Source organism: Chlamydomonas reinhardtii, chromosome 13, assembly GCF_000002595.2.
Source record: "Chlamydomonas reinhardtii strain CC-503 cw92 mt+ chromosome 13, whole genome shotgun sequence".
In the NCBI taxonomy this organism is placed as follows: domain Eukaryota; kingdom Viridiplantae; phylum Chlorophyta; class Chlorophyceae; order Chlamydomonadales; family Chlamydomonadaceae; genus Chlamydomonas; species Chlamydomonas reinhardtii.
Genome location: NC_057016.1, coordinates 1,966,787 through 1,987,946, shown reverse-complemented (window position 1 = coordinate 1,987,946; position 21,160 = coordinate 1,966,787). Strand labels below are relative to the sequence as shown.

Here is a 21,160-nt window from a genome sequence, read left to right as displayed (position 1 = left end):
CATGCACGCACTGGTGGCGTAGGCAATGCCGCGGGCGCCTGTATCTTGTACCGCATGTAGAGGCCTTCAGGCCCGCGGCGTCTGTAGAGCATAGATGACCCCTCCCGCGGCATCTACGCCCGGAGAAAGTTCCCTAGGGGCACGCCCCCCAAACCCCCAAAACAACTTCGCTACCTGTCTAAGATACCGCCACATCCGCCCAAAACGTCTTCACTCCGTAGATGCGCGGCCCCAAACCCCAATTCCCCAAAATATTCCCTCGCCTTCGGCGGATTTGGGGCAAATTACTACAGCATAGATGGGAGATACGAGCACTGCCAATAGCGTTCTCAGCCATTTCGGGCAAACTTCTGCTATGTAGATGGAAGATAAATACGAGCACTGGGCGTAGGTTGCTAGTTACATCTGCACGCGGGGTTCCGAGTTCCGACTGACATTGACTGCTGTCGCTGCTTGTGCAGGGCTTGCATCTTCCAGGGGTAGACCGCCGCCGCTGGCGAGAAGGGCCCTAACCACGTTCTCGCCCACGGCATCCAGGGGCCCAGAAATGCCTGGTTTAGCGTTGGCAAGGTTCGAGGACCGTATGCATTCACGCTTTCACGCTTTCACGGTTTCTGTTCTGCTGTTCTAAAACCCTACTGAAAACCCTAAGCGCATCCCGCATCGCCACATACAGCCAAATCGCTCGTCATGATCACTTGTGCCTACCTCTGCACCGCTGCACCGCAACCAATCGCCGAACCACGCCACGGCATAGCCCCACCACAATGCCTATGTTGGCCCCGCCACTGCTGAGCAAACCTCCGACTAGTGGCCCATCATTCGGCGGCCTTGGGCGGGCGCGCCGCCTTCTCCTCAATGCCGCTCTGCGTGAAGCGTTTCCGCAGCACCCGCAGCACGTCCTCCATCGCCACGCCCTGTCCAAGGCACAGGCATGCATACTTTCAGCCCCGGGACAGCAGCACCCGCAGCATCCGCAGCACCCGCAGCGCCAGCAGCAACGCCCCGCCGCTGGTATAAGAATGCCCGACCATGTTGCTCACTACGTGTGCAATGCGCGCGCACATGCCCCACCCTGTCCCACACACGCTATCCCCCTCCCCGTTCCCCTCTACCTAGCTGTTCCCCTCTACCTAGTTATTTTCCCCTCTGCCCAGCTGAGTATTCCCCACGCCCACCTGCAGGTTGCACAGCACCATAGCGTGGTACAGCAGGTCCGCCATTTCACTGGCCGCCCGCTCCCGGCCCTCGTCCGCCTCCAGCGTCTGACACAGCTCGCCGGCCTCCTCGCGGATCTAGGGAGGGATCGAGGCAGCAGCACAGTTCAGTATGATACGGCGACTGCAGCCAGGGCGTTGTCTTGTCTTATGGTGTGCAGGATGAGCATTTTTCGTCCAGTACGTCCGGCGCAATGCAGGACAAGCGCGCAGCATCCCGCTCCCCCACCCGTCCACCAAAGCTCCTCCGACCGGTATCAGAGAGCCCCCGCCTCCTCCCTTGCCGCCTCCCTTGCTTCCTCCCTGCCCCTCCCCCCCCGCCTCCTCGTTGCCGCCTCCCTTGCTTCCTCCCTGCCCCCTCTACCCGCTCACCTTCTTGCACAGCAGCTCGGGGTTGCCCAGCAGGCGAGCCGTCCAGGAGGGCTTGGAGCCGTCTGCAGGGCAGCAGCAAGAGGCAAGGTTTCGTTCTGCCGGCATGTGGAGAGAGACGTTAATGTAGGCTCCCCAGCTCCAACGCCTGCTGCGCCCAGCGGTAGGTGCGCCGTGCCCCTTTCCTCTGCCCGCTGCCGCCTCACGAACCCAGCAACCCCCCCCCTCCGCCCCGCCCGCCCGCTCCTCCTCCACCCACCCACCCACCCCCATTTTAAATTGGGATGGGAACAAACTTCTCCCCTCCTTCCCTCCTCACCCACTTTTCCTTCTCCCTTACTCCCCTCGCTCACCCGAGGGCAGCTTCATGGCCTCCCGCCGCTGCGCGATGGTCCGCTCCAGCGTTAGCAGCGTGGTACGCGGCACGTGGTCGCCGCCGTCGTCGTGTGCGCCGGCGTGGCTCACGGCCGCGCCCTCCTGCCCCTGCAGCTCCACCTCCTTGAACCAGCACGTCCTGTGCGCGTGTCAGCAAGGTCAACATCCATTGGGTCAGCTGGATGCGGTTGTAGGGTACCGCGCATGCGTGCTGCTTTGGTTGTCGGTTGTCACCGGCGGGAGCTGGTTTGACTGGAAGCATGCAGCCGGCGGCAGCTCTGGAAGCGGTAGCGGGCTTGCGAGAGGCAGGACAGCCCGTGGGAGGCCTATGCATTGCGCTTTACGACCGATTCAAGGACATACGCAACCATCTACGATTCGGTTGTACTTTTGCACCTAACACCGTATACACGGTAAGCCGCAGCTCGCGGAAGCGCTGGGCCTCACCGCGCGCCGGTGTGGCAGGCGGGCCCGATGGGATCTGATAGATAGATGATGGAGTCGCGGTCGCAGTCGGTGAACACGTTGAAGACGTTGATGAAGTGCCCAGACGTCTCGCCCTTGCACCAGCGCCCGCCGCGGGAGCGGCTGTAAAAGGTTGCCAGGCTGCGGGGTTGGGGCCGTGGGGGTGGGGATGGACATGGGACAGGAGGATGGGGTACCTGAGATGGTGGTGAACCCCAGGCCCGACGTCCGCGTCCGCGCAAGGGCACGAAATACCGTGGCCTGGAACCCTACAGCCTTGTGTTGAATATATGACCCGGTTGGGGGCGAAAGGTAAAGCTGAGTCGGAATACGTCCCAGCCCCGCTGCGGCGAGCCAACTGGCGGGTATGCCCGCCCCTGCCCCGTGCTCCCTGCTGCCTCACCCCGTCTGCAGAGTCTCGCTGATGGCAGCCCGGTCCGCGAACGCCTGCATCATCACCTCGCCGGTGTCGATGTGCTGCAAAAGCATTACAAAGCAGCATAGCAAAACAGTCCAGTCGGCATCGTGAGCATGAAAATGCTTGGCACATAGATCTGCGGCCACCCAAATCCGCATAGTGCAACTACCTGAACGATGACAGCGACTAGATTGTTCTTGTCCCACTTAAGGCTGTCCAGGAACGAGGACATGCCCGGCACATCCTTCTCAGGCTGCACGGTCTTCGAGCCCGCAGGAGCAGTGGGTGTAGCTGAAGCTTTAATATCAGTCGAAAATTGAGGTCGGCGAGCAAATTGGACAGGGCGAACGCTGTGCGTGCAGGGTTGCACCCGAGCAGCGCCGCCTTGACGTGTTTGCCGAAGCGAGCGGAGTTGTAGCTGCATTTTGCTTATCAGCTAAACAATGTGGGAACTGCGAAAAGCCGGCCAAATGTACTAGGAAGCCCGCGCATGCAAAACCCGTGTGCACTCCCCATCGCTTCCAAGGTTTCCTTTGCTCGGACGCCTTGCGCCAATGAGCCCGGCGATGCCCACGGGACGTCAGGACATTCGAGCGTTACATGTTGCACAGTTTCAGGCTCCTGCCAACACACTCAGGCACAGGGGGCAGAGACCACCCGATCACCCCTGCCGACCTCCCGTGCACTCTTGCGTGCACTGGGTTCCTGGGTTCCTTCAGTCCAGGATAGTCCTGCGCTAGTTCCCACTGAGTCTAGGTGATAATTCACGGTCGCTTGTTGGTCGCGCCTTGCCGATTGACTAATCAGCCTCAACATGGATCCAGCCCATGCAATGGGTGATGGGCATCGAGCACTGCGCCTGACTGGACCAATCAGGAGTCTCGATCTACCCCTGCCCCTGAAAATGCGGACTACGGTACATCCCAACGGAAGCTTGAGCCGTTCCCTGCGCCCATTCAGCAGCAGCAACATACGTGCACTCATGTGCGTGAAGCCTGCACCAGCGCGACTTTGCGTAGGCATAAAAGTCTGTCTGGTGCCGATGGCGGCCTGCGTGCCGAAGAGCCTTCTCCCCCCTCTACCCTTAGCTGCTCACCTTAAAAGTTAAAACGCATTCCGCCGTAATGTGGACTTCCTGCCCGCTCCAGCCCAGCCTGACAAATTCACACCCGAGTGGGTCCTTACTAATTGCTGTCACTTGTGCGTACCGGTTCTCGCTGCACCCATACTGCTTGACGAGAAGCTCACATCACCCACCCATCCACCCACCAACCCGCCCACCATCACGACATCGACCAGTCCTCTCGATCGACCAGCAGTCATCACAGGCATAGCCACGATCACGAGCGCGTCGCCCATTGCCGCCCATCAACTTGGTACATACACAAATTACGGCTGGCCCTTGACCAGTTAGGTGGCGTGAAGACAACAAAGTTCAGGTAGACAGACAGACACACGCGCACAACCACACGCGCGCCAATCACACAACTGTCATGCGCAGATCACGACCGCCACGTGCGTCTGACCTAGCCACTCATGGCCTGACACAGGGCTGCAGTTGTCAGTTTGCGCCCACCCCAATCTAGCGAGTCGCAGGCACCGCTTGCCCAGTGTCAAGCATCCTGTGCGGGCACGCACGCTTGTGTCGCACAGAACGTATGGAAGCCACTGGGCGAGAGGCGCACGGCCGCGTGTCGGCGGCAGCACGTGCAGCACACAGTGTTACGGGTGGCCCTCCTGCCAGATGGCGGCGTCCTCGTCAGCCTCCGCGGGATCCTGCTCCTGATGGTGCTGCTGCGCGTGCTGCGCCGAGAAGGGCGTGGCGTGCGACGCCGCCGCGAAGGGGCTGGAGGCGGCCACCGCCCGGAACGGGCTCGACGGCGCCACCGCCGCCGCCACCCTCACGGCCGCGGGGCCCGCAAGCACACCGGCGCCGCTGCCGCCGACGCCGGCAGGGGCCCCGGAGGGCTGTGCGGCAGCGAAGGGGCTGTTGGTACGGTAGGCTTGGGGGACCGACGCTGCGCCCTGCTGCGCCGCGAAGGGGCTGGCGTGTGCCGAGGCTGGGCTCGTGCCCATCCCCACGCCGCCACCAGCACTGCCCCCGGGAGCTCCCGCCTGCTGGTACTGTTGCTGCTGCTGCTGGTGGTGGTACTGCTGCTGCAGCTGCTGCATGACCGCCACGGGAGGCGGCGGCATGTCGTCCTCGGGGCCGTCAGGCAGCCGCGTCAGGTCGGGCATGGGCATGTGCGCCGTCCGGCCGCCGCCGCCGCCACCCCTGTGCGCCGGCAGCGGCGCCGCCGTGACCACGGCAGCAGCAGCGGCAGCTGCCCCGACAATGCCGAACTGAACCGCAAGGCTGCCGCCGGTCGCGCCGGCGTCGCCGCTAGTGCCGGCGCCGCTGGCGGCGCCGCCACTGGCGCCGGAGGCGGGGCGCTGGTAGGAGCCTGAGCCGTCCATCACGACGCCGATGCTGCCAAAGGCGCCCTGGGCCCAAGAAGGCGAGTAGGAGTTGCGGTTGTACTCAAAGCTCGTGCGCGTGCTGCCGCCGCCGCCTATGCTAGCGGCCGCTCCGGCGCCTGCAGCGTAGCCGGCGGCATAGCCCGCGGCGGCGTAGCGGGTGGCGTCGAAGCTGCTGCGTGTGGGCGCCACTGGGGTGGAGCCGGCCGGCGCCGGCGGCTGCGGCGGGCGTGGCGGCGGCACGGCGGCGCGGGGATCGAAGGCGGCGAAGTGCCGCGGCGGCGAGTCGTGTTCGGGGTGTGGCGTCATGAAGGGGGTCATGCGCGCGGCAGTGATGGCGGCGGCGGACAGGGGCGGAGACGCCGCGGCTACTGTAGGCACTGCTGCTGCTGCTGCTGTTGGCGTTGCCGCTGGCGCCGCACCAAAGTTGGGCGGATGGTGAGGCTGCTGCGGCTGCGGCTGCAGAGACGTGTGCAAGGGTTGGGAGGGCGAGTTGCGGGCCTCTGACACATAAGGCTCCGACTCCTCATCTGGCTCCTGTCCATGCCGCTGTCCCTGTTCTCGCTCGTGCGCGGCAACGCCGTCGTCGTCGTCGTCTGCGCCGGCGCGGCCGAACGGAGCCGAGAAGGCGGCCGATGCGAACGGGCTGCCAGCGCCAGCAACGGTGGACGAGGCCAGCAGCGGCGGCGGCACCCAGGCGCCACGCGCGTTGGATGCTGAGTGCTGCGGTTGCTGCTGCTGCTGCGGGTGCGGGGACATGACCTGGTGCTGTTGGTGTGGCAGGGAAGGAGAGGGCGGGTTGGCGGGCCGGCGGCTGGTCGCTATGGGTGGCGGCGCGCGCGGCAGCGCCAGCGCCTCACTGTCGCCTGCCGCCGCCGCCGTCGCCGCCACTGCACCGCCGCCGCCGGTACCGTACACAGCCACGTCATGCGCAGCCACGTCATGCGCATTGAAGGCGCCGCCAAAGGCAACATTGCCGCCCGCCGACAGCCGGCTCGGGCCGGGGCCGCCCGTGCCCGGGTCGGGCGGGCCCGCCGCCGTTGACGCCTCTACCACCAAGCCACTGACTCCAACACCGTTGCCGTCCTCGCTGCGGCCACCGCCGCCAGCAAACGCCACCTCACTGCCGCACGTGAGCTGCTGGCTGCCGTTGGCAGAGCCGCCGACGTTGTCCACCGACCCGTACCCAATGCCCAGGTGTGCTAGCTCGGTGGTGGAGGGCAGGCTCAGCCGCGCCGGGTCCTCGTCCCAGCCCGCGGCGTCCGCAAACGGACTGGCGCTGGCGCCGCCGCCGCCGTGCTGCTGCTGGTGACCCTGTTGCTGCTGGTGTTGTGCAGCGGCAGTTGCCGCAGCCGCAGACGCGGCGATGGAGGCGATGGTGGCGGTGCCGGCGGTGGTCAGGTTGGTGGACGTCGCCGGCGATGTGATGCCGCTGCCTTGGATGGAACCTGTGCGAGTGCCGCTGACGGCGCCGCCGCTGGCGGCGGGCGCGAGGCGCATGCCGCCGCCGCCTGCCGCCGGCGGCGAGTGCGAATACTGCGTTCTCAAACCCAGTCGCCTTAGGTTAGTTTCATCTAGGGACAGGGACGTGCTGCTGGCTTTGATGGGGATGGGCTTGGTGCGGGAGGCGCTGCCGGCAGGCGGCAGCCCCTCGCCCGCGGCGGCGCCCGCGGCGGCGGCGGTGGGCGTGCCAGCGCCACTGGCGGGCCCGGGCGCAACGCCATGCGCCAGGGAGGGGATGCGGCTGGCGGCGTAGGCGGCGGCGGCGGCGGACGTGGCGGGGTGGCCGCCGTGGCTGCTGCGGCTGCCGAGCGAGGCGCTGCCGACCCCGCCGGACGCATACGTCCGCGGCGACGCGGGCGGCCTCGTCGTCGACGTCGTGATGCCCAAGCGGCTGAGGTGGCCGCTGGACGTCGGCCCGCCGCCGGCGCCGCCGGCGGCAGCCGCCGACGCTGCCAAGCCGCCGCCGGCCACCGCGGCCGCGCCCAGGTTGCTGTGCGTGCGGCGCACCATTCGCGGCGTGGCGCCACTCGCGTTACTGGCGCCCGAATGGTGCGGCGAGGGCGGCGTGCCAAAGCCGATGCCGCCGGCAGCAAAGGCGGCGCCGCCAACGCCGCCGCCGCCGGCGGCGGGGCTGCCGCTGGCGAAGGGCGAGCCGCCGGTGGGCGCCGACGTACGCGGCGAGTTGCGGCCGGAGGCGCGGGCGCCGGCGGCTGAGCCGGGCGTCCGCGGCGTTCCAATACCGCCGCCGCCGCTGGCGCCGCCGCCGCCAGTGCTGCCCAGCAGGTCGCGAGTGCGGTGGGTGGTGCTGCCAAAGGCCACGCCGGTAGGCGGCGAAGCGTGGTGGTGGGGGTGGGGGTGGTAGTGTGCGCCGACCAATGGGGCTCCGACGCCGCCGGACGGCGTGCGGCGATGTGCGGGCCGCGCCGCGCCGCTGGTGGGCACTGGGTGTGGGCTGCTCTCGTATGGGCTTCCAGAGGCGCCTGCAACGGCACAAGGGCGCAAGATGGACATTGACATTCAATGAAGCCATTGAGGTTTGAGACACAAAGGCAACACCAAAAGCAGTGCCCGTCACTCCGACCCTAGTGCAAAAGCGAATATGCCCCAGTCATAGCCGCCCCGGCCCTAGTCCCAGCCCTCCCTTAAGCCACCTGCCCGCCCGCCCGCCCGCCCACCCTCACCCAGGCGGGGGTGCACCGCCGATTGCGACTGGCGCAGCGACGAAGACGACGACGTGGGCAGCCCGCCGCTGTCGCCGCCGCCCGCCATGCCCGCCGCACCTGAGCCGCTTGCCGGCTGCAGCAGTGACGGCATACCGCTGGCAAAGCCCGCCTCCGCCGCCGCCGGCGCCACGCCGCCCGTGATGCTCGGCGTGCGGCTCGCCACTGTGGGTGTGCGGCTGCCCGTGCTGCTCGGGCCGCCGCCGCCGCCGCCGCCGCCGCCGCCGCCTCCGGAAGCTTCACCGCTCTGGCTGCGGCCGCCGCGTGCGGCGATGCTGGCGGCGATAGATGCGCCCGCGGCGGCGCGGTGCGGCGGCGTGTGCGGCTCGCGTAGCGCGCCGGACGCGGGCCGGGTGGCCCCCGCCGTGCGCGGCGACGGCCCCGCCCCCAGGCCGAAGGACGGCCCGGGCAGGCGGCTGCGTGCGCCGCTGGTGCTGCCCGCGCTGGCGCCGGCGGCGCGGCCGCGCACCGCTGTGGTGCGCACGGCGCCCTGCGCCCCCACCGCCGGCGGCGGCCCTGGCGGCAACTCGTACAGCTGCTCCTCCGCCCCCAGGTGCAAGGAGGGCATGGTGGCGAAGGGGCTGAGTGCGGACATGCCACCCACAGGAGCCGTGAAGGTGGAGCCGCCCGCGTCCCAGGGCTGTGGTCGGCCGCCGGCGAACATGGCGCCGTCAGGTGACGTTTGCGCCGGCAGCACGCCGGCGGCTGCTGCCGCAGCAGCAGCCGCGGAGGAGGAGCCGGTCGCGGACGAGCCGCCCCGGCGTGCCGCCGCGCGCGCTGCCGTGGCGGAGGGCGCGCCGCCGGAGGTGGAGCCGCCGCCGCCGCCGCCACCGGCGCCGCCAGCGCTGCCGAAAGCCGACCCGCCGCTGCCCTGGCGGCGCGGCGTGCTGTTGCCGCTGCCGCGCGCCGTCGCCAGCGCCGCCGCCACACCGGGCGCCACCGCAGCACCGCCCGCCGGGTGCGAGCCGCTGCCTGCCGCAGACCCCACTCGCCGCGCGGGCTGCCCCGCCGCCGCCGCGTTTGCAGCTGCCGCTGACGCCTGGATGGCCGCCGCCGCTGCAGCGCCCAGTGTCCTGCCGGACGTGCTGGTGGACGACTGACGGGACGAGGACGGCGTGCTGCCAGCACCGCCGCCGCCGCCGCCGAGCCCCACCACGTTGCTGCCTGCGCTTGCGGCAGCTGCCAGGTGCAGCGCGTGGAAGGCGCCGCCGCCGCCGCTCTCGGTTGAGGAGTTGGAGCCCGGAGCCACCGGCATGTGCGGCCGGTAGTGCTGCTGCTGCTGCTGCTGCTGCTGCGCGTAGAGATGGTGGTGGTGCGCCGCTGCCGCCGCCTGCATCGCCGCCGGCGTCGTGCCCCCTGCCGGGTGGCCGGTGTAGCCCATGTACCCCCCGCCCACGCCGGCGCCACTCCCTCCTGAACCGTGGCGCGAAGATGCTGCCGAGCCTCCGCCCCCGCCCCCGCCCCCGCCGGCGCCGGCACCGTACGGACCCAGACCGCCTGCCGCCGGGATCTGGCCACTGGGCGGCGGAGGGCCGCTGCCGCGCGAGGGCGGCGCAGCAGTCATCGTCGCCGCCAGCCCGCCCACCATCGGCGAGGGCGGCGAGGAGAAAGACGACGCCAGCGCGTCCGCCGTCGGCGGCCCGGAGCCCGGCCCCGGCGCAAAGTGCACGTGCGGCTGCGAGGCGTGGTGGTGGTGCTGGTACATGGCGGACGCCGGGTGGTGGTGGTGGTGGTGGTGGTGCGGCGTCCCGTGGGCCGCTGCGGCGCCTGGCGCCGGTTGCTGCGGCTGCTGCGGCGGGTGCGGCATGGAGGAGTGGTGCACCAGCCGCGGCGGCGCCTGCGCCTGCGCCTGCGCCGCGCCGCTGTCCGACGCGGCGTGCGGGTGCATGGGCGCGGGCGCGTCGGCGGCCGCATAGGCGCCAAAGGGCCCCAGCTGCGGTGCGGGGTGCTGCTGTTGCAGTTGCTGCAGTCGCAGCCGTTGCTCCGCCGCCGCCGCATTCGCCACCGCCGCCGCCGCCGCCGCGCCCGCCACCACGCCGCCGCCGACCCCGGGCGACCCGCCGTACGACAGCTGCTCCTCCAGGATGGGGCTCATGCCGTAGTACGGCAGGATGCTGCCGCCATACGGCACGGCAGCCCCCGCCGCCCCCGGCGGCGCGCCCGCCACGCCTGCTGCTACTAGCCCCTGCTGCTGCAGCTGCTGTTGTGCCATTGCCGGCGTCGGGTGGACCACTTCCGGCACGGACTCAGGCCCAGCGGAGAAGGGCGACGGCACGCCCGGGCCCGCCGTGCGCCGCGCCGCCGCGCCCACAGCCGCCGCGTTGGCGGCCGCGGCTGCGATGTTGCCGGGCGCCGCGCCAGCGGCGGCGAAGGCGGACTGGGCATCACCAGGGTACGCCGCAGGCGGCGTCCGGTCCGGCGTGCCGCCGCTGCCGCTGCCGCCAGCCATGGCGCCTGCGGCGCTGCCGCCCGTCTCGCTGGGTGTGCGCGAGCGGCGGCCGGCGGCACCCGCGGGCGGCCCGCCGGCGGCTGCCGCCGCAGCCGCTTGAGCCGCGCGGTTCTGCCGGACCGCGTCCGCCTCCACTTGCATCATCATCTGTGGTGCGACAGCCACAAACAGCGGACGCAGCCGGGTGCATATAGATGGGCGATGCCGATCGCAGGGCGTGCGTGTACTACTTCCTATCTTGCACATCCTTACGGCACTACACACCTGATGCTTTACCGTCTTTCGCGGACGGCCAAACCGCGCCTGTTGGTACGCTTTCCAACACATCACCATCACCATCTCCCCCCGACACACAAACAGACACACACACGCACACACGCACACGCGCACACATACACACCCCTACCTGGAACCCCTCCACCAGGTCTTTGAAGCTGGGCCTGCTGGCTGCGTCCGCCGCCCAGCAGCGCTCCATGAGCTGCCGGTAGGCGGCCAGGCTGATGCCGGGCGAGCCGGGCAGGTCGGCCTCGGGCGGCACCTCGGGCCGGTTGTTCTCGGTCACCGTGCTGAACATGACCTGCGTGGCCGTGGCAAGTCAATGGTGGCGTTGTGTGGCATTGAGGTTACGTAAATGATATCAAGAGAAGAAGCGAAGAGGGGCGCGAGTGAGGGTGTGCGGTGGGGGCACGTCTCGTCGTGGCGGGCATGCAGACACACAGCGTCGGGAGCCCACGCAGTCTGCGGCCCAGCGGCGCCACTCCTTCTATGCCTGCAGCCTATGCGCACACATGCACATCCACACGCACGCACATACGCACACGCGCCTCAAGGCCCCCTTTCCCGGGGGCCCCTCCCCTTGAGCCTGCTGCCCCCCCCCTCGCACCTGCACGCTCATCATGTCCTCGTACGGCTGCTGCCACGTGAGCAGCTCCCACATGATGATGGCGAAACTGCGGTGTGTGGAGGAGGGCGGCGGGGCAGGCAGGCAGGCGGTCAAGCGAGTGGGGCAGGAGGTTCGACGGGGCAGGTGCGGCAGGCCGTGGCGTGGCACACAGGCAGGCGACTGCAGCCGAGGGGTGGCCCTCCACCCCGCGTCCGCATGTCAGCCGCCCCTGCTCCCGCTTCTTCACCTCTCCACCCTTTTCTCCCCCCCCCCTCCACACACACACACACACATACACACACGCCCCCAGCACACACGCCTCCAGCACACACACACCTGTACACGTCTGCCGCCTTGCCCACGGAGCTGTTGCGTATGACCTCGGGCGCCAGCCAGCGCGGGTTGGTGGTCTTGCTGACCATGACGCTGCCGGCACCCTGCGAGGACCGCATGTGCGCAGGACAGAGAGGTGCAGTGTGAGGGTGGGGTGCACGAAGTCAAGCCTTGCAGGACAAGCAACCCGTGTTGCCAGTACACGACTCCTCTCTGCCGCGACTCACCCCGCCAGTATCCCCACCCCAGTGGGGTTCCGGGATGAAACTACCAACCACTACAACCACCACCCCAAGCCCGTTGGTTTGGTTTAATTTGGGCTGGAATTCCCAAACCCTACCCCCACCACTTAATGCGTGTAACCCCCACCACGAACTCCACACGGCCGTCCACGGGTTCCACACCACCCACCATGGAGTCGGTTTACTTCGAGCTGGTGAAAACAACCTCCCCCCACCACCCCCACCCCCACCACCGCCCTCCTGCCGCACAGCCGCACGCACCGTGAGCATGCGCGCCAGGCCGAAGTCCGCGATCTTGACGTGGAAGCGGGGCCGGTCGTGGTCGATGGTCAGGTCAAGCAGCAGGTTTGGAGACCTATGTGGGCGGAGGGGCAGGGCCAGGGGATGCGTGGGTCAGTGAGTGGGTGGGCGGGCGGGAGGCGTGCGTGTGTGTGTGCACGTGACGCAGGCGGGCGTGGGGCGTCGCAGGTTGCAGCTGTGGTATGTCGTACGTATTAGCTAGGCATCGTTCACGTGGAGCTTCCGCGCAACCTCCCGCAAATCCTTCACTTAACATCCCTCCCGCCAAACATCTTACCCATTCCATAGGCCACCCTCTCCTCACGCTCTCCTCACTCTTTGCATCCGGTTCGGTTCACTTCGGGGTTTAGTTCGTTCCCCTGAAGCAAATTCCAGCGCCGCCGCCCCCCCCCCCGTCAGCGCCCCCTGCCTCACCTGAGGTCACCGTGTATGATGGGCGGCTTGCGCGAGTGCAGGTACTGCATGCCCGCCGCAACGTCCTTGAGCATGTCCAGCCGCTTGCCCCAGCTCAGCTCGCGCGCCGCCTTGGCGCTGCCGCGGTGCGCGCGCGCCAACAGGTCGAACAGGCTGCCGTGCGGGTAGTACTGCATCACGATCAGCGGCGGCTCCAGACACATCTGGAGGGCGGGGAGGTGGAAGAGGGGAGGGAGAGGGGATTGCAAGGTCAGGACATTGGGAACAGGTTACAAGGGAGAGGGCAGGGAGAGGGGAGGGAGAGGGGAGGAAGAGGGGAGGAAGAGGGGAAGACAAGGTTGTGTGACAGCAGTGGATCCGGCTGGGCAGGCGCTATCCAGTGCCCATGCCAGCGTTCCTCAACCCCAGTCCTGCCCCCGAGTAACACCACCCGCCCCGCCTCGCAGCTTCCCGCCTGTGACCCCCCCCCATTGTGGGGCCACACATGTGTGCTCTCTCACCGCCAGGAACCGCATGATGTTGGGGTGGCTGAGGTTGGCCAGCAGCGTCACCTCATTCATGAGCGCGAGGTACTCGGTGCTGCTGCTGTTGCTGCCGCCGCCGCCACTGCCACCGCCGCCACCGCCCTGGTCGTTGTCGCCGTCGCCGCCGCCGCCGCCATTGGTCCCCTGCAGCCCGTACAGCTCCTTCACAGCTACTTGCACGCCCGTCCACTCCGCCAGCCACACCTGCAACACCCAAGCACACACGGCGGCAGGGCTTGTAGTCGTGCTGGCGGGCGGTTCACAGCAGGGCATGCGGCAAGCCTTGTGTTGCAACGACAGTGCGCTCCGCACGCATGTACCTCGACAAGGATGCCTGGAAATTGCGCATTCCCCGGCTGAGCGCTTTCAACCCAACCCTCTATACGGTATCCCTGCCCTGCCGCCACGTGACCGCGCCGCCACGACGGCCGGCGCCCCTCCAGTCCCGTACCTTGCCGTACGCGCCCGAGCCAATCAGCCTCTTGAGTGATATCTCACTCCTGTCAATGGTCTGGAAGTGTGGGAACATGGCGGCCGCGGAGGGGCCGATGGGCGCGCCGGCGGAGGACTGGGGGCCACCGGCCAGACCCGCGTCCGCGGCGGCGGTCATGGCGGGCGTCGTGGTGTTGCCACTGCTCTGTGGCGTCAGGAAGCAGGCAGGCAGGGAAGGGAGGCAGGGAGGGAGGCCGGGAGGGAGGGAGGAAGGCGACTACGTCAAGAGTCAGGTGCGCAGTCCATGTGGAAGCGCTGTGCAGTGGCAGTGGCGGCGGCTGCAACAATGCAGCCAGAGGCGCAATCCTGTCATGCGCGGACACACGGCCCGCGGCCGCGCTACACCGGCCCCGCCCCCACCACCGCCCCCGCCACCCGCCAAGCGCTAACCGCACCTGCTGCGTGATGGTGCCGGCCGCAGCGCCCTCCAGCACACTGTCCCGACTGGCGCTGCGCGTGTGCCCCGACCCCTGATGGCCGCCTGATAGCACAGAGCCCAGCCCCGCCGCCGACGGCGTGAGGGGCAATCCGCCGCCCGCTGCTGCTGCTGCTGCTGCTGCTGTGATATAGGCGTGGTGGGGCTCTGTGACGGAGCCCAGGCGGCGGACGTCACTTTCGCGTATGTAGTGGCCGCTGCTGGCCATCGACATGGACAGGTCGCCTGATTGGGGAGGGAGTCCAGGCGTTGACTGGTTAGGCCAAGGCGATGTTCAGGGAGGAGAGGAGAGGGGTTGTGCGGCTTGTAGGGAGGCCGTGAGCAGTGACATGGACATGCAAACTCACCCACGCTAGCCGAGGTGTGGCGCGACGGCAGCTGCAGGCTCCCGGCCGTGGCGGCGGCGGCGCCTGCTCCCGCCCGCCCGTCCACTCCCGGGCTGTGCTGCGGCCCGGTGAAGAGCGAGGAGAAGGAGGCGGTGTGCGCCAACAGGCCCTGTGGTGTAAGGAGTGTGCGGGTGTCAAGTCAGCCACGCATATCGGCCATGCCGCGGTCGAGTGTACACCACACACATGGGCTTGGCCCGTCCTCTCCACTCCTCCCCCCCCCACGCTCCACCCAACGCCCCACCCACCAATCACCCATCCCCCCACTGCCATGCCCATTCTCATTTCATTCTGAAATTCAGGTCCAGTCACCGCCCCCCTTTCGCATTGGGTTCGGGTTAGTTTGGGCTGGTATCTACAACCCCCACCCCTCGACACACACATACACACACACACACACACAAGTAACTCCGGCGCCGCTTGGGCGGGCTTCGTTTTGTGGTTTGTTTTAACACACACACACACACACACACACACACACACACACACACACACACGCACGCACACACACACACACACACACACACACACACACACACACACACACACACACGCACGCACACACACACACACACACACACACACACACGCACGCACACACACACACACACACACACACACACACACACACACACACACACACAGCCGTCCGCCTGCCCCCTTCCCCACCTGTCTGTGCGCCTCCGCCGCCAGGTCCGCGCCGTGCCACAGTCGTATGGTGCCCAGCCAGCTGCTGGTCACGCACGAGGTGGGGCCGCCCACCATGCGGTCCACACGGCTCTTGTGGGCCTGAGGGGGGAGGAAGGCGGGGGGGAGGAGGAGCGGAGGCGAGGGGGAGGAGGAGGAGCGGAGGCGAGGGGGTTGCAAAGATGGTTGGTTGGTGTAGCGGTACAGGATGCACTGAAGACTGGCGGGGGGGAGGATGAGGAAAAGGGGAGGCGAGATTACAAGAACAGGCGCAGTCGAGGCAGCAGGCATGGGCAGAACCCGTGCACCCACACACGCCCCGATCCCGACCCCGTCCACACTCGCCGCCCCCCCCCCACCCATGCCCAATGCCCACCTGCACAATGATGGTCCGCGGCCGCAGTGTGCCGAACGACGCCTTGCTGGCGCTGTTGCTGCCGGGCGGCAGTCCGCCCGCGGTGCTGGGCTGCAGGAACAGGTGCAGCTCGCCGTTCTGGTGACCGGTCGCAATCAGACGGACGTCCTGTGGAGCAGCGGCGCCAGGCGGGGAGTGCGGGCAGGTCGGGTGCAGGGGCGGGAGCGATGAGGACGACATCCGGGCATGAGGGCAGGTTAGGGCCCAATGCACAGCGTCGAACCACCCCGAACCGCCCCAAACCACCCCGCACAACAAGCAACAACACGCGCGACACACACCGCTCCAGCACTGCATAAACAGTCTGCAGTTTCCCTAACTCGTGTATTGAATTACGCACACACACACACACACACACACACACACACGCGTGTATGGCGGAATTGTTCCGTTTGTTTGTTGTTTAACACACACATACACACATCACATCACACACCGCATCACATCACTCCACACAGGTCAAGACTGTGACCGACCGGCCCGCGCCCACCTCGAACGCGGCGATGCCGCGGCAGGGGCTTCCCGGCTCGCCGATGCGCAGCAGCGGCGCCAGGGCCGTGTGCGACGGGTTCCACAGCAGCAGCTGGCCGTTCTCATGACCCGTCAGCAGCCGCCAGGGCGGCCGCGCAGCACTGGTGGAGAGGCCCGTGGAGGAGGGGCCGCCGGCGGCGCCATCGCGGCCGCCGTCGGAGCGGGTGGGCCGGTGGTGCGGGTGCGCCGAGGCGGGCGCGTGCAGGCTGCCGGTGCCGCCGCCGGTGGCGCCGTTGTCATCGGCGTCGGTGGGCCAGCGCAATGCCGCCATGGCGTGGCAGGGCCCGAAGCCGCAGCAGTCGTAGCAGTCCACGTCCTGCGGTGGGTAAGGTGCTTCAAGCAAAGTAGGCGTGTAGGAGGGAAGAGGCAAGCCGGCGGCGCCTGCTGCGCAACGAACCCGGCTTTCCGGCTTTGCGCTGAGAGTCTCGGACTCTTTTGGCGATGAGCAACGCCCCTCGTACAAAGGCCCGAAGCCAGCGCTCCCACCAGTCCGACCCACCTGGAAGGAGTGTGCGTCCCACAGCTGCAGCCAGCCACCCGTGGAGCCGCGGCCGCCGCTGGTCCAGGCTCGGCCGCCGCGCAGGAAGATGCAGCGCACCGGCCCCTCCGTCGCCACACCAAACACGCCCACACCGGCGCCCAGGCCCGGCGGCACCGAGGCGCTGTGATGATGGCCGCCGCCGCCGCCGCCGCCAGTGCCAGGGCTGAACGCGCCGCCGCTGGCGGCAAAGCCGCTCGCCGCAGGGCTGTCACGCGCGGACGATGTTGACATCATGCCGCCTATGCCCGCCGAGGACGATGCGGCGTTGCTGGCGGCGCTGGCGAGCGATGCCGCGGCGCCGGCGGCTGCGTTCGCGGCCGCGAACACCGCGGCGGCGGAGCTGTGCCCTGAGGTGGTGCTGCTGTGGCTGGCGATCTGCACGCTGTTGGCGTTGCCGCAGTTGCGCCGGCCGAACAGGCCGCGGCTGGCCTCCAGCCCGCCGCGCATTTTGGCCAGCAGGGCGGGGGAGCGCTGCAGCACCGCCAGCGACTCCAGTCGGCCCTCGTTGAATGCCATCACCTGGGGGTTCACACACATGATCAGTAAAGAAGACGCAAGGTCGTAGCCAGGCACAAGGTGGGGGAGCCGGGTGCGCACGAAGCCGCGTAAGGTCAGCTACGCGCCGCGCAGTAAAGCAGCTCGTAGCTTGCGTTCGCTTCACTGTCCCTCGTAAAACGCCCGCTCCTGCGACCTGCGCCCTCACCCCGAACGGCTACCCACACACACACACCCGCCCCACCCGCCACCCACCTTGATCCTCCCTGCATCGTCGCCCACCCAGGCCCGGCCCTCCTCGTCGAAGGCGATGGCCTTGACGGCGTTGGGCGCGAACGCCATTTTGTCCTCCCAGAAGAACTCCCACTGCTGCCGCGGCCGCACCCGCACCAGGCCCTTGGCGTGCCCCGTCCACACATTGCCCGCCTCATCCACACCGATGGCCGTCACATTGAGCGACGTCTTCTCAATTTGGAAGCCTGCAGGGTGGGTTCCGTGCATGATTACGGTAGTTAAGACGAGATGATGGCGACAGGTCGGTGCAGCAGATCAGCCTTGGCGGGAGGGGAGCCGCCCATGCAAAACGGAGTGGCGCAGCGGGAGCGGCGGCGGCGGCGGCGGCGGCGAAGTGAGAGGGGCTTTGGGACATGGGGATGTGGAGGATACTGTTGCGGAGCGATCACCACTCGTACACCCCGAGAACACACAGGAAGCACTACACCCCAGACATGTGGGGTGGGGGCTTTTCCTCTAGACAGCAACAAACACCGTGCGGTGGTCCACCCCATCCCTGGCTGGACTGACTGGACGCTGCCGCCCCACACTGTGCAACATGTGCCCGACGAAGCTTGCGCCCGCCCCCAACCTCGCCTCCCCCCACCACCCACCACCACCACCGCCTCCCTAGCTGTCACCGCCGCCGCCACCACCACCGCCCAACCCACGTGCCCCTCACCGGTGGTCGACCCTGTGTTGCCAGAGTAGTACTCCAGCATCATGCCGGCGCTCCACCACACACACACGCTGCCGTTGCGGGCGCCCTGGTTGGGCGGCACATACGCCAGCGCATTCACGCGGTCGTGCTTGTTGGGCCGCAGCACAATGCCCACAAGCGGCGCGGCCGCGCTGCCAGTGGTGGAGCCGTGCTGTGATGGCTGCTGTAAGGGCAAAGCGCTGCCGCCGCCGCCGCCGCCTGCGGCGGCGGCTGCGCCTCCTGCTACGGCTTGCTGTGAGCCGTGCTGTGACAGGCCCAGCAGGTGTGTGAGTGAGACGCGGTTCAGCGCACCCGAGACCTGCGGAGGGGAGGTGAGGCGTTCCAGGCTGCAGTCGTTAGGCGATGGCAGAGTGGAGTGGGAGGAGGGACAAAGCTGGTCATACATGGACGCCAGGTGAACTCCGGGCTGCCCTGCCCGCTGTGATCCTTCGAGCCTGCCCCACCCAGTCATCCGAGCCCCAGACACCCGAGCAAGTCCGTCTCCAGCATGCCATGCAACAAGGGGCTGCCCGCTGCCCCGCTGCGCTCCTTGCAGCCGCCCGCCTACCACTCCCCTCGCCCCGTCTTCCAGTCCACCTCCACCATCACTGCGTCGCTCCCCCCCACGCCCGCCCGCCGCGCCGCGCCGCACCTGTGCGCTCATGGGGCCGCCTGAGATGGTGGCCAAGCTGCCGCCCGCGCCGCCGCCCATACCGATCGCGCCTGCCGATATCGTCGCCAAGTTGCCGCCCCCGCCGCCACCCCCCGCTGCCGCCGCGCCGCCCAACGGTATCAACGACTTCAGGTGGTCAATCTGTTTGTCAAACTTGCCGTAGATGTACGACCGCATGAGCAACGTCATGATCTTAACCACCGTGCTGTACTTGCCGTACACGTCCACCAGCGTCACGCCGCGCCGCGCGACGCACTTTATCTCGCAGGCGATGGGGATCAGCTCCGGCGGCGAGTAGGCAGACATGGCCAGAGCCTGTGTCGCGTGGTCAGGCATGCTTGGGGGTTTGCCACAGGTCCACCCATCTGGGTAAGTACCTCTGTTTCCGGTCGCCGGTCCTGTCCCCCCTACTCGTTATGGGCTTGGAAAATAAAGCCCGCGCTCCGGTGACCCACCAGTCCACGAGCGCACCCCTTCCTCTTGGCCAAGCTACATTCCGAGTCCCCTAACAGGACCTGCACGCCTTCCGAGAGCCGAGCCCCTGAGCCTCCCAAACCTGAGCACTCCTGCACCCGACCCCGCAGCCGTAGCAATCCCGTGCCGGCGCCTTACACCGCCACACCCCACACCCACCCACGCCAACCCCGCCCCCATCATGCCCCCTTAACCCCTCCTCCAGCAGCCGCCCCGGGGTGGCATCGTCGGTGCGGCGCCGCGCCCGCGGTCTACAGACAACACCTCCCAGATGACCGAGACCGAATGTTATAGGTGAAGCTCGCACTGCATTCTGGAGTGGGCGACGATTCCTTGACTCTTGGGACCTATTGGGCTAGGGTACATAACTCCACCCCCCACCCCCAACCCCCCGCCCGCACCCTGCACGCTCCCCACCTGCTCCAGCCGCCCCAGCGCCCGGTGCGCCTCCTCCAGCAGCTTGGTGGCCTTCTCCCGGAACGACTGCGCGCCGCTGACCGCAGCGTCCAGCTGTCGCACCTCCTCGCGTGCCGCGCGGATCTCCTCCCGCAGGTAGTAGGAGGGGTCGTCCTCGCGCGCGCGCTGCGCCGCCAGCAGCGCCGCGGCCTCGCGCGCGGCGGCGGCGGCGGTGGAGGAAGTGCCTGGGAGCGGTGGTCAGGGGGAAAGGTGGGAGAGGGCCGGTGTGACAGGAATAGGTGGGAGGGTGAGGTTTAGAAGTGTGTGTGAGCCCAAGGTTTCGGGCATGTTCGGGTTGTTTGCAGCTTCCCGGGACCCCACACCGGCGCCGCTGGCCCTGGGTGTCCTCCCACGCACCTTTGTCCACTCCTTTGCTGCTGGTGAAGAGCCCCCGGAAGCTCCCATCCCCGGGTTTCATGGCCGCCCCCAGGGACGTAAGCCGTTTGAACTTGCTGATGCTCTCGTCAAAGGAGGTTTTGGCGCTGCCATCCATGGAGATGGGGCCGCCCGACAGCGACTGTTAGGGTAGCAATATAAAAGAGCGGCGGCGGTTACAAGAGTCATGCCTCAGGAAGACCGCCCAGTTTATGGGTAGGCAGCGGCCCTCGCGGAACCAAGGTGGCCAAAACTGCCAGCAGGGCGGGCTCATTCGGTGCGCTGAACCCCCGTCCCGACTGCAGATTTCGCAATGCGGCATGTTCATTCCCACAATTGCTAGCTACCAGGCCGCCCTGTATCGGCAGCAAGCAGCCCAGCAGGAATTTGCGTCACCTTGCCCCTTTGTGCGAACTGGGCTGGAACTCACCTTTGAATTATCCGCATCCCTCTGTGAGCCACTCATGGCTCAATGCGCCGCTCTGAGCGGCTGGATAGCGCTCCGGGCGGGTGTCTCGTTTGCGGGGTCCAGCACGGGGCTCAGGTTAAGCCCCATGCTGTGAACCTTATGAAATCTATTTGGAAAGCGGCAGGTTTGGTTGGAAGTGACACATTGACCAAAGTCGAGCGAATGCAACGAGTGTAACAAGGCCGGTAGTTCGTTTCGCTCTTGTGTGTGTCCAAGAAGTGAAGAAGTGCGTACGAGGTCCGTCTCACGCTCTGGTGCACGAGGGCCTGGCAGTTGATCGATTGCGATCGGCGCAAAACCCCACGAACTTCGCTCCCCTCACCCTTCGCCGTTGAATTCCAAGCATGAGGGTGGTGAGAAGCATTGTCCCGAGTGTGATGGCTAGGACCCCGGTCCACAAATCCCGCAAGGCGTGTCAGGGCAAGAGTCGCAGAGTGGGTTCGCGGTTACTTCACCTTTGACAGCGCTAACGTTCAGGCCTGGGGTTCCTCCCCTCTCCGGAGGCGAGGAGCATGGGGTTCATTTGGGGATCTCTCCTCGGGTGAGCGTGCGTGTCTTGTACGTGTTTGGGGCCCTGGCTTCGTCCAC

General features: G+C 67.6%; 2 protein-coding genes across 2 annotated transcripts; both read right to left on the bottom strand.

Moving 5' to 3' along the window:
* Window positions 1–387: 387 nt before the first annotated feature.
* Window positions 388–3,273, bottom strand: CHLRE_13g576650v5 (uncharacterized protein). Its single transcript, XM_001693485.2, has 7 exons — window positions 3,014–3,273; window positions 2,830–2,903; window positions 2,409–2,567; window positions 1,940–2,100; window positions 1,590–1,651; window positions 1,179–1,295; window positions 388–917 (listed from the first exon to the last, which is right to left on the bottom strand). The coding sequence occupies exons 1-7, from the start codon at window positions 3,074–3,076 to the stop codon at window positions 819–821; spliced, it is 735 nt and encodes a 244-aa protein (XP_001693537.2). The 5' UTR covers window positions 3,077–3,273; the 3' UTR covers window positions 388–818.
* Window positions 3,274–3,428: 155 nt separating this feature from the next.
* Window positions 3,429–20,709, bottom strand: CHLRE_13g576600v5 (uncharacterized protein). Its single transcript, XM_043069468.1, has 21 exons — window positions 20,534–20,709; window positions 20,086–20,245; window positions 19,690–19,913; window positions 18,778–19,113; window positions 18,108–18,444; window positions 17,408–17,631; window positions 16,616–17,176; window positions 16,076–16,432; window positions 15,547–15,693; window positions 15,153–15,272; window positions 14,445–14,592; window positions 14,057–14,322; window positions 13,621–13,806; window positions 13,146–13,373; window positions 12,646–12,848; window positions 12,193–12,286; window positions 11,693–11,793; window positions 11,357–11,423; window positions 10,880–11,050; window positions 7,986–10,620; window positions 3,429–7,784 (listed from the first exon to the last, which is right to left on the bottom strand). Exons 1-21 carry the CDS (start codon window positions 20,567–20,569, stop codon window positions 4,567–4,569), a joined length of 9,819 nt encoding a protein of 3,272 aa, XP_042917443.1. The 5' UTR covers window positions 20,570–20,709; the 3' UTR covers window positions 3,429–4,566.
* Window positions 20,710–21,160: the final 451 nt, after the last annotated feature.